Source organism: Fringilla coelebs (assembly GCF_963513975.1).
Source record: "Fringilla coelebs genome assembly, chromosome: Z".
Taxonomy (NCBI): Eukaryota; Metazoa; Chordata; class Aves; order Passeriformes; family Fringillidae; genus Fringilla; species Fringilla coelebs.
Window position 1 is genome coordinate 13,877,274 of NC_140031.1, and position 16,169 is coordinate 13,893,442.

General features: G+C 41.7%; 1 protein-coding gene across 1 annotated transcript in view; it reads right to left on the reverse strand.

Moving 5' to 3' along the window:
- Window positions 1–3,840: 3,840 nt before the first annotated feature.
- The window catches only part of PLCXD3 (phosphatidylinositol specific phospholipase C X domain containing 3), a gene marked incomplete at both ends in the record, with an annotated part of 72,230 nt that continues 59,901 nt past the window's right edge, over window positions 3,841–16,169 (reverse strand). Inside the window, one exon of the mRNA XM_084225093.1 lies at window positions 3,841–3,997. Coding sequence (XP_084081219.1) covers window positions 3,841–3,997 — 157 coding nt within the window. The remainder of the gene's footprint in view (window positions 3,998–16,169) is intronic.

Genomic DNA, 16,169 nt, shown 5'->3' on the forward strand with positions numbered 1-16,169 from the left:
CATGGATAGTATATCCCCACATGCACTTTTTTCTTTTAGTAATTAAGGCAAGTTTGTTTACCTGTTCCTACCATAAAGTGCTGTGCTTCTCCAATAGAAAGATTGACAGCTAAATGAAAACATATTTTTTCTGACCAGAATTTAAGATTTTGCTAGTATTCTTTCCCATTAATGGACAAATGATACAATTTGTCTATTATTGTTTCTTCTCAGAGGATTTTTTTTTTTTGCTTTGCTTTTACTTTCTATTTATTTCCAAATGAGAATTAGAATAAAACTGACACTAAGCAAACATTTCATAACAATAGTAACAAACTCTAGATAGCTCTATAGTTATTCATATATACAGGCACACACACATACACTTTTTAAAATACAGCAAAGCATTTGCCTTGAGTACACCTCTGAGCAAGCGAAAAGCCTGGTGTGTCTGGTGTGTGTTTGAGCAGGGATACCAGCAGAAACCTGGTGTTGATGCTCTCAGATGCAACAAAATTTCAGCCAGAATCCAAAAAAAAAAAGAAAAAGAAACCTAATTTTCACTCCACTCAAGGATTCGGATCACTTTACTGTGAGAGAATGATAGATTAACTCTTTTGGCTACATTTGAGCAGCTGAAGAATCACAGGAGGAGTCTGGAAACAACTGACTCCAGCTAAATGGAAAAAAGAGCATTTTACACTACACTGCCAATAAATAAGCAAACATTTTCACATTTTTATGTAGGACACCTACATAGGTGTGAGTTCAAAATTTGTTTTCATGTTTCATTTTATATGTCTGTGACATAAATTTTGCCTGGAGAGCCTGTGGAAACCAGAAACAAAGACTATCAAGCCACTCTATAACTTGCTTAGTTGTGGGTGAAAACATTAAAGTCATACCCCTTGTTCAACTAAAGCATGACTTGTGACTCTAGGTAAATTTTGACAAGGTCTGGATGAAGTTTAAATGCCATAAAAAACCTTACTAGCTTAGATCACAGATTTCATTTGGGATGACTTGTACAGTCCTAACCTATACAGAAGAGAATGCTGCAGAAAGAGCCATCAGAACTTCATAATGGCTGCATGGGTTTTTTTCAAACAAATTTATAGAAGTCCTCTCCAGAACCCCAAAGATCATTATGCAAGTGTACAAGGATGCGTGTGTTATACACACACATTTAAATGTGTCATTACACTACACATACACTTAAATTATTCTTTATTCTACACTCACATGTGCACACACCTTTTTCAAGGCACCCTCTCAGTACAAAACAGCAAGAAGTGTTCTTTTTATGTCACTCCCTAAACTAAAGCAAACAAACCCCCTATAATGCTTGTTACCCATCTGTTCAATACGGCCATTTCTGAATTTCTAAACTCTGATGGGAGATAGCAGTCATTATCATCTGACAGAAAAGACCAATGGACTGTATGATCAATTCTCTCTTCTCATTCAAACAAAAGTTCTCGTAATATCAACAGAAATTTGACCTTAATTCTATCCCATGAATCCTTGCAATATTTCAAAGTCCATTTCCTTGTAAGATGCTATAGCATCTATTGTTTTGTACAGATGAGATGTTTTATTTTCCAAAGTTGTATATGTGTGTATTGATATGTCCAGGAGATAAGACTGCCTGTATTTTATCCAGTTAGGTGTCATACAGTTGCAAAGCTCTCATTTTATAAATTACTAAGTTTTCCATTTACTTTTTATATATGTTTCTTTAAAGCTAGGATGATCAGTGATTTTGTTGCTGGAACAGTGCCATTCAGTAGATTTTCAATCTTGTGTTATGCAGTATTATATCCCACAGACAATTTAAGGACTATAGAGTACTGCTCTTAGCTAGAATTAAACTACTACATTCTTTAGTACAGGAACTTTTCACTGATGAAACTGGCACTGATTTTTTGTAATCAGTGGAAAAGTGTTCTGCTCATAGCTGCCTTCAAGAGAAGCTTAGACTGCATCTATTTTTAAGCGCAGTTTCAGTCTTGCAGAAATCAGGTTTCCACTGCAGGACAAAATACTGCCCATGTTAGAGTATGCACAACTCACCATATGCTCAATCCATGCTAGACACAGTCATTTTCATATTCAGGACACAGGATCAGGCTCTTACATAAGATTAATCCTGGGAAGAAGTGGCACTCAAAGCTGGCCTAACTGTGTTCCTGATGGAACCAGGGAAAATATGGACCAGCACCTGTTCCTTAGAGTTCATATTGTGACCAGTGTTATTTAATATCTTCATTAATGACGTAGATGAAGGAATCAAGTGCACCCTCAGCAAATTTGCAGGTAACACCAAGCTGAGTGGCACTGTTGACACACCTAAAGGATGGGATACCATCCAGACGAATGTGGACAAGCTCAAGAAGTGTGTCCATGGGAATTTCATATGGTTTAACAAAACTAAGTGCACAGGCAGCCCCTGGTACCAGCACAGGCTGGACATGAGCAGCCCCAGAGCAGCCCTGCCCAGAAGGACTCGGGGTGCTGTGGGTGAGAGGCTGCACATGCCCTGCCATGGCACTCACAGCCCAGAGAGCCAAACGTGTCCTGGGCTGCAGCCAGAGCCCCGTGGGCAGCAGGGCAGGGAGGGGATTCTGCCCCTCTGCTCTGCTCTGCTGAGACCCACCTGGAGCACTGCATCCAGAGCTGGGCTGCCAGCACGGGAAGGACAAAGACCTGCCTGAGCAAGTCCAGAGGAGGCCATGAAGTTGATTAGAGGGATGGAACACCTCTCCCATGAGGAAAGGCTGAGATAGTTGGGATTGTTCCATCTGGAGAAGAGAAGGCTTTGGGGTGACCTAATTTTGGCCATCCAGTACCTGATGGGAGTCTACAAGAAAGGTGGACTTTTTACAATGGTATGTAGTGACACACAAGGGGGAATGGCTACTGAAAGTAGGTTTAAATTAGATATTAGGAAAGAATTCTTTGCTGTGAGGGTGATGAGACACTAGAACATGTTGCCAAGTAAAGCTGTGGATGCCCCATGCCTGAAAGTGTGTAAAGCCAGGCTTTGGATGGAGCTCGGAGCAACCTGGTCTAGTGAAAAAATGTCCTGCCAATGGCCAGAGTGTTGGAACTAAATGATCTTTAAGGTTCCAACCCAGGCCATTCTGTGATTACAGAGTTAAGCCAGTATCATGTGCCTGCTGGCTTGATCTGAGGCAGAGACATTGGAAAACCCCATTTTGAGAATGAAAAGCAAGCAGGATTTCATCTGTGCATTGTGCAAGCTACACAGTACATGATGTTTACTGTCCACTGATTATGGTACATAGCACGTCATGTTTACTGTCTACTGATTATGTGTTAGAAGCATGACTTTGGATTTACATCACAAAGGCATTTAAACCTGCAGCTCATTGATAAATATGATCAGTTAAACCACCTAACAGATGAAATGTAGCAGCTTAAAATTTGTGTGCCAGATATACTGTCCTCAGTCTCCTGGTGCAATGCTCACACCGTTGGGAATCCTGCTGCGAGCAGGAAGAGGACAATATATACATCCCCTTGCTCTGAAAACAACAAATTTCTGTTCATAACCACAGAAGACACATGAATCACATTTGGTACCTCATGGAGAACCTGTAAATGGCCTTCTTTTATCAAACACTGTAAACATGTTTAGTTTTGCTCTTCACACTAAACACAAATATGAAAAATGATCATAAATGATGAAAACATTTCCCTTATGCCCACCCACTAAAGCCCTAAACACCTCAGTGTGTTACAAGAAGATGAGTGTTTTACAATGTAATCCTTTTAGAGTACAATCTTTCTTTTTTTTCAAATTCTGAATAACGCAACAACACACATATCACAGTACTATCAAGTAGTGTCATCTTCACCTTCATCCAGGGAATAGTTGAGCTTTATGACTGTGCTGATAAAGTCACCAAGTTCTACAAAATCTGCAGTGATAATATTCACACCACTCTCTCCTGCTTTCTGAGTTCGGACCCACTCCATCATTGCAGGAAGAGCCCTAAGGAGAAAAGAGGAACAATAATTACTCATGAATCAGTGAGACAAATGCATCAAGGCAGGATCTACTGACAGTGTCTCCCATCGATCCTACTTAGTTCCTAAGGGATGAAATCCAAGTGAGAGAGGGCACAGGTTACTGCTCAAGCTTTTAAAAAATTCTTTTTCATTTTCATTCTCTGGGGAAATAATATGTTGGTTGCACTTCAACTTCTCAATGGAAAAGAATGGAAGGAAGATAATGCAGGCTTAGAGTAATTATTGATTTTGCCTAGGCGCAAGGCAAAATTGGACCAAGGACCAGATACTTTTTGATATAATCTGGCCATATGACTCCAAGGGAATTGCTTATGGAAAAACCAGTACCAGAGAACTCAAGCCATTTGCCAAGCATGTTTGATACACTCAAGGAAATGAGGAAAATAGTATTTCAAGGAACACAGAAACAACCCTGATTCCTACAATATAAGTACAGCATATACAAAAGACCCTTTCTTCATCAGTACTGATACCCAAGTCATTAACTAATTAGACTTTATAATAAACCAGTGGCTGGTAACTGAAATAGAAACACGACAGTCATATCAACTCTTTTCTAAGATGGCAGATTTTAATTATGTCAGATCATTAGCACAGGAATACTGGAGTCTGAAGGATATCTGCCTAACTGTGCTTTTGAATATAAAGAAATTTTTCTGACATTTTTCTGTGCAAATACAAACTAACAATCACAAGAAACATCTGTGAGAAAAATAAAAGGCTACTTAGACCTCCTGAGGCTGTCAAGCAGCAAAATCCAGGTTTTAGAAGAAAGAAGTTAAGAGACTTCCAAAAAAATAAGGTACACATTTTTCAGAGAAAGGGTATTTTTCAGAGAAAGGGCATTTTTCAGAGAAAGGGTAATTGACCATTGGTACAAAATCCCAATGACTGTGACAAACTCTGCAGCAGTCTTTAAATCAAGCCTGGGTATCGTTCCAAAATTATACTTTTGGTCAACCTCAAGCTGTTGAGTTAAATAAAAGAACCTAAAGTCTGGGCAGGGCTGCAGTCAGTTTAGATGAACATTGTGTTCTCCCTCTGCTCTAAGATCTATAAATCTGTGATTTCTCCTAAACCAGCATGTTATGCAGCCTTTTTCACAGACACAAGGTACGTGGAAAATTTTGGTGTGACAGTAATTTAAATTAAGGTGAACATGTTGAACCTATATCTTTTCTCAAAAGCTTTAGGAAAACAGAACTGTTAGCAGACAGAGATTGTACTTGTCAGTGGCTACTACAATCAGTTTTAAAAATAATTTAATACCATATTAATAAAACCCAAGTGGCTAAAATTATTCATCTCTGTGTTTTCACAGGAGAATACCAAGGTTTTATTTCACCAAAATGTACTTGAATCTACTGTAAGATCCACATATCAGCAATACATTTTATTTCGGTCATTGATTCCGTATGACTGAAGCACTTGTGTGTATGCACACCAGCTGATAAAACCAGACTCAAGCATTCTGCTCTTTATGAACCCAGCCAGTAGCTTTAGATGTAAGTTTATGTAACCCTGAAAAGCTGCACTCTGCAGAACTGTAACAAGGCACAGGTCAGGTGTTAAAATACCTGGCAATGCCTGGACTGCTTGAAAAGATCTGCAAGCAACCGGAACAAGGACAGATTTCAGCAGAACACCACAGACCACCAGGGTGACAAAAGGCAGCTCAGAGCAGCTGTAAACTCCACTGCATCTTCACATGTGAAAGGTGCTGCTGAACTCTGCACAAAGATACAAGGTGGAACCTACGAGATGCCAGTATGTTGCTTTTGTATTTAATACCATCCTATTACAGGCCAAAGAGTTAGAGGTTTAAAGGTCAACTGATTCATTGTAGGCAGGCACATATCCTTCCTTCCTTCCTTCCTAATAACCGTAATATTTTACTCCCTCTTGAGGCATAATTAACCCCTTTTGGTGTCTTTTACTTGTTCTGAAGATGGTTCTGATGTCATTCTTTCTTCACACCAAGCAGTTTGCTGTCCATACACTTACCCACATTGACCAAAACACTATTTTCCTTTTCCTGATGTGTTCTTAGTAAGTCAGACTCCACCAAAAAGTCATGCCTCCTTTTGATTAGTCAGCCTGCCTTGCCATTTCCTCCACAGCTGGCTTGGTTGGTTGAATAGGTTATTTTTGTTTTACTAATATTTCACACAGGACACCATTGCACGACCCTCTGCTCATATGTAAACTGCTAGATAAAGTCAAGGAAATCTTTTGTTCATGAGACTAGAAAGCATTTAAAGGTAAGTCAGAAATTAATCACATTATCAAACAAAAAGCTTATTTGCATAGCAAAGCCAAATAAAAAAAATCCTATTAAAAAAAAAGATAGTTGAAGAAAACTTAAAGATTTGATGTAGGCCCTGTAGCTTTCTTTATGACAAAAGTTAATACAAAAACCATACAGATGATCTCTTCCCCATGTGCCATCTTGAGAGTGGATTACACCAAAGACTCTAAGAACCACACGTTGCTCAGTTTCAGTGTTTATCGCGAATGCTCACAATAATTATTAGAATAAGCCTGCTTTAATATTCCTCAGGGTGCCTTTGTGGTAGTAGTACAAACCTTGCTCACCCTGCCTTGTAATTTCCAAATTGTGCCTCAAACTAGTGATTGTGCTCACCAGGGTTTTACTCAGGCGAACAAACCACCTGCATGACTGAGCTCACAAAAGACCAGTACGTACCATAATCTTCATAGATATTCTTATGTGGTTCTCTGTCAGACATGGGGGAAGCTTCTAGAAGCTTCTCACAGAAGTCACCCCTGTAGCACCCCCCCTCTACCAAAACCATGCCACTCAAGCCCAGCCCATCTTTCTGGGTAGGTAAGAAATTACTTTATGCACGAGCAGAAGCCTCTCAGCCTGCAAACCCCAGGAGCATCACTGCCTCTGTGTTAGGCAGGTCCTGGCTCTCCTATGGAGGATATCTTAGGGTGCCTCCCACAGCTGATACAGTCCAGCCCCAGTTCTCACAAGGAATCATTTCTAACACCTACAGGTTCCAAAGCCACCATGTTACCCAGAGCCACATGCACAGAAGGTGCTGCTTGTCTTTGCACAGAGCCAGGGAGGAGAGTAGGTGTGCTCCTCCACAAGACCTGTCCCAGGAGAAGGAGAGGAGTCCTCTCCCCTTTACTTCCTGGGGCACTGTTTTCCTTCTGCTGCAGTTCCTCTGACCTGGGTTGGACTTGGCCAGATCTGATCCCTGCTGGTGCAGCACTGCCCCACAAACCAGCATCTGAAGACAATTAGCTTTTTCACATCCCTGGGGCAAACAGAGGGGTTAATGGAAACAGTGGTCTAGGGAGGGCAAAGACACAAGGCTGGGGGGCTTGAGTACTGGCAGGGAAGGAGGTGAATGGCATGTTACCTCGATTTGACCGTGGATTGAGATCAGTAATCTTGGTGATAAATTTTCTGGCCTGAAGGAACATGCCGAGTATCTCATTTCTTTTCTCAAACTGGAAACAAGGAGGTGCCAGACAGCTGCCCCTCACTGCCAGGATGGTGGGAGTAAAGCCATGTGACTGACTGATGTGGAAGGACCTCATGGGAAGGGCTGTGGTCCAGCCCCAGCCACCACCACTGCGCCTCCACAGAAGCAGACAGATCCAACCCCTGTGATGCCCAGCAGCCTTCTGGAGCAGCATTTCCGCCTGCCAAAGACTGCATGGGAAGGGGGAGAGTAGAGGAGGTCTGGGTGGTAGGGACCTACCTATGCTGGACAATGCAAAGTCACACAGAGATGCTTGATGTGGCTGTGTTACTTCAGAAATCTAAGTTTTTATCTCAGGTGGCACCACACTAGGTTAGTCAAAGGTACTCATAACGTGGGTATGACCTGGGTATCAGGATGGTTTATATCCTGACTGCAAGCAAGCCTTACACCACCATCCTCAGCCGTTTTGGTTTTTTTTGAGGGGCCATGCACTTTCTCATACAGCATTGCTACAGCAATTTTCACTTACAAGACAGTAAAATCTAGGCTCAGCTTTGACACTTATTTTATTACCTCTATTTTCCCCGTTCTGCTTGCTTGCTTATATAAGCAGAAATTGCACATATTTATTTTTAAGTTTTTTTCCTCTTTCAGGAACCATTTTCTGATACATTAGAGATCTGCTGAGAAGCACTGACCTCAACTACAAAACAGGCATAGCCCTTTTTAAGGTTACTGAATATTCAAGACCTCTTTCTTCTTCTTTTTTTTTTTTAATCTATCAAAGCTCTCAAGTGACTTCAATGGCATTGAATTTTGCTCAAAAATAATAATTAAGCATTCAACTTGTTTCAGTTCAAGCAGTAAAATCATGAGTCCCATTAAAAGCTTTCAGAAAGAAAATATGACCTAATTATTTGTATTAAGATTTGCCTTTAAAAAACTGTTCTTAGGCTATTTTAGTTCAGGAAGAGGGTTGGTTATTTGGTTTTTTTTAATGCCTGAGTCATGAAAGCCTGACAGTGCGACAGAAGACTAATGACAGCAGTGCTGTAAGACAGGACCTCCCGTGGCGGAACAGCCGCTCCTCTCTGCAGAGATTCCACAGGAGAGGAGAAGGAAAAGCAACTTCACAAACACAAAACAGAATGGCTATTCACTATTTAATGAGAGTTTGGTCACTAAAGGCAGAGAACAGGTTTTCTTCTGGAGTGCAGGGAGTCAGTACAACCTAATCCACAGTGAGAAATTGGTCCCATTCACAGGGAGTGATGCTGCCGAGCGCTAAGTGCCCATTCCCAGTAACACCAGTGAGAACTGCAGCAGGTCTCCACGCTCAGGGCAAAGTGACATGTGACATTTCTTCCCTCTCCAGTGAAGCACACACTCTGCTCCCTGCAGCCTCTTGCAAATAGCTGTTATGGCTGAACAAAACCAGCAGCCCTATGCAGGAGGCTGTGCTTACACAAGCCTGACTCAGCGTCCCTACATTCCTTAATCTCCCCGCTCTCCATTCAGTTTTACCACTGTCTGCAACAACACTGAATTCTAGAGCCATAATTCAGCATATGCTCACCTTGGCTTTTCAAGGATGCTGAGAATTCATCGCTCCAGTGGGAGTAGTGGGTTTCCTGTGTGTCACTGAAGCATGAAAATCATGACTGGAAAGAACTTTAAAAAGTCATCCAAGTTCATCCAGCCCACCTTCAACAGGATCAACTGCACTAAGATCAGTGATACAAACCACTCCTGGTTGAGTTTAATCTATTTATAAGCCTCCAGTGAGGGAGATGTCACAACCTTTCAGTGTATTCAGAGCAGCCCTATAGAGAAATCCTTATACATCCTCATTTGCTTCACATGGAGTACCCAGAAATATTAGCATTGTGGCACGCTGCTCAAGAGTGTTGACCATGCCCTCACTCTGCTCCTTTTGAAGACTTACTCTGCATCTGTAAATAAGTTTCCTGCAAAGGATGAGCCTGAGGTATCATTCCACACTACACCATTCTACCATAATTTTCTCTGTGGCAAAACTACTTTAAAAGGTCCTCCTCTTTTATATGCTAGCCATTTGTTTCCACTCCCTGATCAAAATTTGCAATTCTCTCCGTTGTGCTAATAGACCTGTAGAGACAAAATTAACACAGCACATGGAAATGGTCTGAATTAACAGAACAGTTAAAACAGAACAAGTGGTTTTGCTCTCCCTCTGTCCCTGATTCATGGACAAGTTTTGGTTTGTAACACGTCCTCACTAACTGCTGAAATGCGACAAACAAGGAGCAAATTAACTGAAGCACAGAGATTTACACGAGCTCAGCACAAAAAGGCTGGAAAGGAACTCCTCAGATGCACTTCCACAGCCCTTGGATCCTCTTTAGGCAGCAGGAGCATTGTCATACAATTGGCACCACCAAGATCAGATTGACTCAAACCAGAAAATTTGGGCAACATTGAGTGGGAATTGCTTTCCCTGGATCTTGAGTGGACATTACTGCAAGTGAGCTGCCATGTTGCAAGAACAACCTACATTAATACCTAGCAACCTTGAATCTATTCTTCTGAAAAGCTTGTCTGTAATTTAGTCATCCTCAATTGCTTTATACAATTTGGAAATGCATCTATTCAAATGACACAGACAAGCATGGGGTCAGATTCATCTTTTAATGCAATTATTTTAGTAGTATACTCCTTAGAGTCACCAAGGGCCAGATGTCTTCCTTCACAGATTGAACTGGTGTTAGCTTTCTGGGTTTCTTTTATAAAGGGAGGCAGAAATGAGCTCAAAAGGAATATTCCTGCCCTCCCTTCGAAAAGTATTTCAGCTGAATTTGTTAAACCTACATGTTGTACAAAAATATAATGGGATATTCAATAGCAGCAAATGGTGGTTTCTGGAGGTAATTAATGTTCAACATCCCATTTTTCCCTTTTCCCTTGTTTTTAGCCATTGCATCTAGAGCATTAACTAATAGCATTAGGGATGCAGGCAGGAGGAAAAGGACTCAGTGGACACTGTAGTATAAGTGCTCTCTGTAGTATACTGTAGTATTTTGGCTACTCTCTTGGTTAATGCAGTAGGGAACTGAAGTGGAAAAGACAGAGCTGAAAGTTTGAGCTGCTGCCATACAAACCATAGTGTTTAGCTTTTACATTGGGACTGAAAAAGGCTTGTAAAACATGTAGTTACCCTTGTATGGAAAATACACAATAGCCAAAGGATTTAAAGGAAAACTGTTACTTGCTATGAGGATGTCTCTACTCAAAGGCTGGTTTTTCTCAATGATTCAGCAGATCAAATTAGACAATCTCATCAACTTCTTCTCTAACCTGGAGCTGTGCAAAGCATTTGACATGGTTGTGATATCCTTGTCTCTAAATTGGAGACATAGATTTGGTGGATGGCTCACTTGGTGGATCAGGAATTGGCTGGACAGTCACACTTAAAGTGCTGTGGTCAGTGGCTTCATGTCCGGGTGGAAAGCTGTGTCAAGTGGCGCTCCCCAGGAATTGGCATTGGGACTGGTGCTGTTGAACATCTTTGCTGGTCACATGGACAGTGGGATTGAGGATTCCCTCAGCAAGTTTGCTGATGACACTGAGCTGTGTGGGGCAATCGACACATGGGCGGGAAGCGGTGGCACCCAGGAGGACCTTGACAGGCTTGAGAGGCAGGTCTGTGCAAACCTCATGAAGGTCAAGGTCAAATGCAAGGTTCTGCACATGGGTCAGGGCATCCCCAGGCTGGGGGCTGACAGGATTGAGAGAAGTCCTGCAGGATGCACTTTGGGCTGTTGGTGGATGAGAAGCCCAACATGACTCAGCCACGTGCACTTGAAGCCCAGAAAGCCAACCTGGGCTGCACCCAGAGCGGTGTGGCCAGGAGGCTGGAGGAGGGGATTCTGCCCTGGGTGAAACTCCACCTGGGCTGCTGCATCCAGGTCTGGAGCCCCCAAAATAAGAAGGAAATGGACCTTGGAATAAGTCCAGAGGAGGCCATTAAGATGATGGGCTGGAGCAGAAGGCTGGAGTACCTCTCCTGTGAATACAGACTGAGAGAACTGGGATTGTTCCGCATGAAGAGAAGGCTTTAGGGAGACCATAGAGCACATTCCAGTACCTAAATGAGGCCTACAGGAAAGCTGAAGAGGAATTCTTCACAAGGGCATGGAGTGAGGAGACAAGAGGAATGTCTTCAAACTGAAAAAGAGCAGGTTCAGATTAGATGTTAGGAAGCAATTTTTTACCATGAGGGTGGTGAGGCAAAGAAGCCACAGATGTCCCATACCCAGAAGGGTTCAAGTCCAGCTTGGATGGGGCTTTGAGCAACCAAATCTAGAGGAAGGTGTCCCTGCCCATGGCAGGGGCTGGCATAGGATGACCTTTAAAAGGTCTCATACAACACAAACCATTCTGTGATTCTATGTTAATCAGTTATCTCTTGGAGATCACAGAGTGGTGATCAGAGAGGTCAGAGCAGTGTTCAGCCGTTAGTCCTTTTAACCTCTTGTAGCACAAACACAAAGCTTGAACACTCAGCTATCTGGATGAGGTATATTTAATCTGCATGAGACAGCTGGTCCTGCTCCCAGTTCCACATAGAAATCTGAGTGTTCAAGAAACATTAAAAAATTCACATAAATGACAGTATGCCTGGAATATGGAAACTGGAATTGGAACTTATTCCACTGTCTGTGAAACAGAAAACCTCTGCTTTACAGAAGAAAATATCTGTCACCAATCGAAGGAACAGCTACAGGTTTGGGGTTTTTTTCCTCCCCTATCTTCTAGTTCTTTAAAAAAAGAGATATGATCTATTCATACAGCCATTACACTTGAATCACTGTATTAAAGCATCCAAATCAGGTGTTAAAATCTGACAGCAGAGCTGGAACTCTTTGACACAAATGTATGTTGTAGCCAGTACCAGAACATTCACAGCCAAGGTTTCCTCCACCAGACTCAGCCAAAGGCTTCGTTTTGTCCAGGAGCTGGCACCATGTGTTATCTGGGATCTTTCAAAGAGCTGTCCTGCTGAGGAACTTATTTGGGTACTCGAGGCATAGAACTGGTCAGCTGCCCCCCATTTTGGAGTGTCACTTGCTGCTGCTGGCTCATCTCCATGTTACAAAACTCACATTCTTGAAAATGTAAAATTTCAATGATTCAAGAAAGGCAGAGATTTAGAGGGGAAAAAAAAGTAGACGGTAGAGGAAATACTCTGAAATTTAATGTGGAGAAGAATGAAAGAGAATCTACCACATCAAAGTAGAAGAGGTGATTTTTACAAGCATTAAGCCCTGCCCAGAACCTTGAAACACAGATGAATTAGCAGAGTGATTATGAAAATCCTACTTATGAGTAACAGGAAAAGTTAGTAAAAAGGTATGTAACATTAGCAGAGAAAGCAGAGCCGTTAGGTGGAGGGCAAGGTTTATTAGGAAACTTCTGACTGCCAGCACTATTTCTCTGCTCTACGACTTGTAACAGAATTTCACACATCATTGCAGTTTCCACTGACATTGTTGCTGCAACAAATCTAAATTACTTAAGTATAAAGATAAAACATGCATTTTTTCAGACCAGTAGTGTAGCCTGAAAAACTGTTTTTTCCTGCAGATACCTTAAATGAGAGTTAATCTCACCAATATTTTAATTCTTTATTATTGAATACAGAGACAACCAAAAAGTAAAAATCTTCAGCTGACTGTTTGCCATAGTACCTTATTCAGTATATTCCACAATATGTTATTCAGAAAGACATATGCAAAATAATTCATTTGGAAGGCAAAGTTGAAAAATGCAAGGAAAATAACCATATTCAAATAAGAGAAAGTTACAGTAAAGAGATGCATCTTGTAGTTCCCAGGAGTTTAATACTTTCTTACTATTTAGAATAAAGTTGAAAATATGCTTTGTTCATGAAACATTCAGCAAACAGATTATGATGAAGCAATGCACCTAATAAAGTTGAAAGAGAAAATTATAAGAGAAAGAATTACCTCCAAAGAAGGGAAATAGTAGTTTTCATCCCTAGTGCTATTTGGACAGCAAGAAGCAAAGAATATAGTAAGGGTTTCAGGCAGCACATCCAAGTAACAGAAATTGGGCATAATTACAGCTCTGATTTGAATGATGTTGTGATTAAAACAAGTCAGAAAATTAGATGGTGGAAACAAAATGACATAGGAACACACAGTTTTTCAGTTAATTAAAAATATATTAAATGTGTAGCTCATGTTCAGCACAGCCAATTAAACATTCTTTTCTCACTCATTGGTCTCTTAAAACTGTCAAAACACTTCAATATTTCTAAAACACTAAGGTTGAAAATATCACATGTAATTGTTTTCTTACATATTTTTCTCATATACAACTAGTCTTCAAGTTTGTTCCCATTTCACAAAGAGAATCAACAACATTCACATTTCTGTTTTCCCAGTGCATTTCATTTAGCCCAGAAACTCCTCTCTGCTGTACCTCTCTACACCTGAGGCATCACTTCTTCTTCTTCCTGACGTCTCTTTTTTTTTCTTCACCAAGCCTTCATCTGCAAGGCTGGCTTTATCATTTCCATTGCAAGGCATGTACCAAAGGATCCACAGCACATACAATAAGGATGCTTATTTCACTGCTGTCATGGCCACCTCTAGTGCAGCGGTGCCCCAAAACCCCAGCTTGGTGCCTGGACCACAGGCACACTCCTATTAACTCCTCCACAAAAACTGCTTCACCTCACCACAGAGAAGGATCAAGCTGCTTATTATAATTTATACATCTTCTGGCTTCTAGCTCTGGACTCCCACAGCTAAACCATCTTTGTTAATCAGCTGGATCCCAGAGGCACTATCCTCCTAAATAGTATCCTGGGCATTGCTGTGAATCATTTACCAGGAGCAGCCTTCCCAGAGCTATTCCTCATTCCTTCTACTTAACTTTCCTCACAACCAAGAATTAACAAGCCCAAAGCATTCATATGATAAACCCTTTACTATGCCAATTATAATTATCTAAAATATAGTACCCAGGAGATATTACAAAATAGTCACTGCTCTTTTACAGTGAGAAATGTTTGTCCTGGATACAGCTGGTGGAAACAGGATCACCAGCTTATCTTTCTGCTGAGGTGGGAACTGTGCCCCTAACACAGACTTCTCAGTAATCAGTGGGGTCATGGATGAATACTGGAAGAGCACCCCTTTCCCCACCCCAGTGTGGGAGCTCCCATCCCATGTCTCAAGACCAGAGTTCTCCCAGGGCTCCCACAAGCAGACCAGCGGGCAGCAGAGCACAGTGAGGTCCTGTCCTCCCATCTCTGGTGACAAAGCAAGTGCCATGGTAAAGCACTTTGGTAACGCAGCTTAGCAGCCACAACATTCTTTTGTAGAATGGTGTCTGGGAGGAACTTGCTAACTAGTGATCTTTGTTCCTTTTTCAAAAGTTGATGAAGCTCATCTTAAAAGCAGTCAGTTTTCTCACTCCCACTTTTCCAGCTGGAAAACTTCACTGCAGGGAGCCCTTCTCTCACTTCCAGCTTAAATTTATTTAGTCAGTGTTGCTCTTCTAAGAATGTTGGCCCTTAGCCTAAACTGTTTTCCCTCAGTGGTATTTATTCCCATGATATTTACAGTGAGTAGGTAATCACAGAACCTCTCAGGATTCACTGTGCCAGGATAAACAAGATAAGCTTTCTTGATGTCTTCAGCAATTCACTCCCTGTTTATCCTAGTTAGTAGTCCCTCTATGCAGCTGTGCCAGTTTTATCTACCCAGAACATGGATGACCAAAATTGCATTGAGCATCCAAAAAGATATCCTATCATACCTTAGAGGGTAGTGTCAGCATCTTTCTGTGCATGCTGTGAATGTCTAGGTGTATAACACGAGGGTACCACCCTTTCTTCTACATGGTTTCCACCAAGGGCTAAGATTTAGCCAACCATGGGTGACACCACAGCAGCTACCTTGCCTGGCAATCCCAGCTGATGAGATCCTGCCTTACAAGAGCATGCTGCCATCATCATGACATTACAATTACACCACTGAATTTTGCCTCACTTCTGCAGGCATCCAGGCCTTGTTACCCCTCAGCTTTCCTCAGTTACAATGACAGACTCTTTCTTTGTGTTAGCAGCAAACTCCCTTATTTACAGCAGAATTCAAGGTCCTTACTGGCAAAATTAAAGACAATCAGGTTCTTTGAGGAAAGCTGCCATTTCTACAGTCTGGTACTTCTAACAAGTCCAACTTTATTTCTGATTTTCAAACTCCAGCTGACAATACACTCCTTCACACTTTACCAACTGCGTTATTTACCAGCTGCACCGGGCCTTCCCAGGTGTGACAAACATGTCAAGGGAGGAAATTATGCCCCTCTGCCCTCCTGAGACCTCACCTGGAGCACTGTGTCCAGCTCTCAGGTCCTCAGCACAGGAAAGACAAGTACCTGTTGGAGTGGATCCAGAGGGGGCCACAAAGATGATCAGAGAATTAAAGCACCTCCATCAGTATGAGAGATCTGGGGCTATTCTGCCTAGAGAAGGCTTTGGGGAGGCACTAGAGGAAACAATATCTGCTTCTTTCATTCTGCTAGATAGTTCTGCTGACCTCTGAGCAACCCTTTCTAGCATTCATTACTGGCATATTTTGTAATCAAACAATAATACTA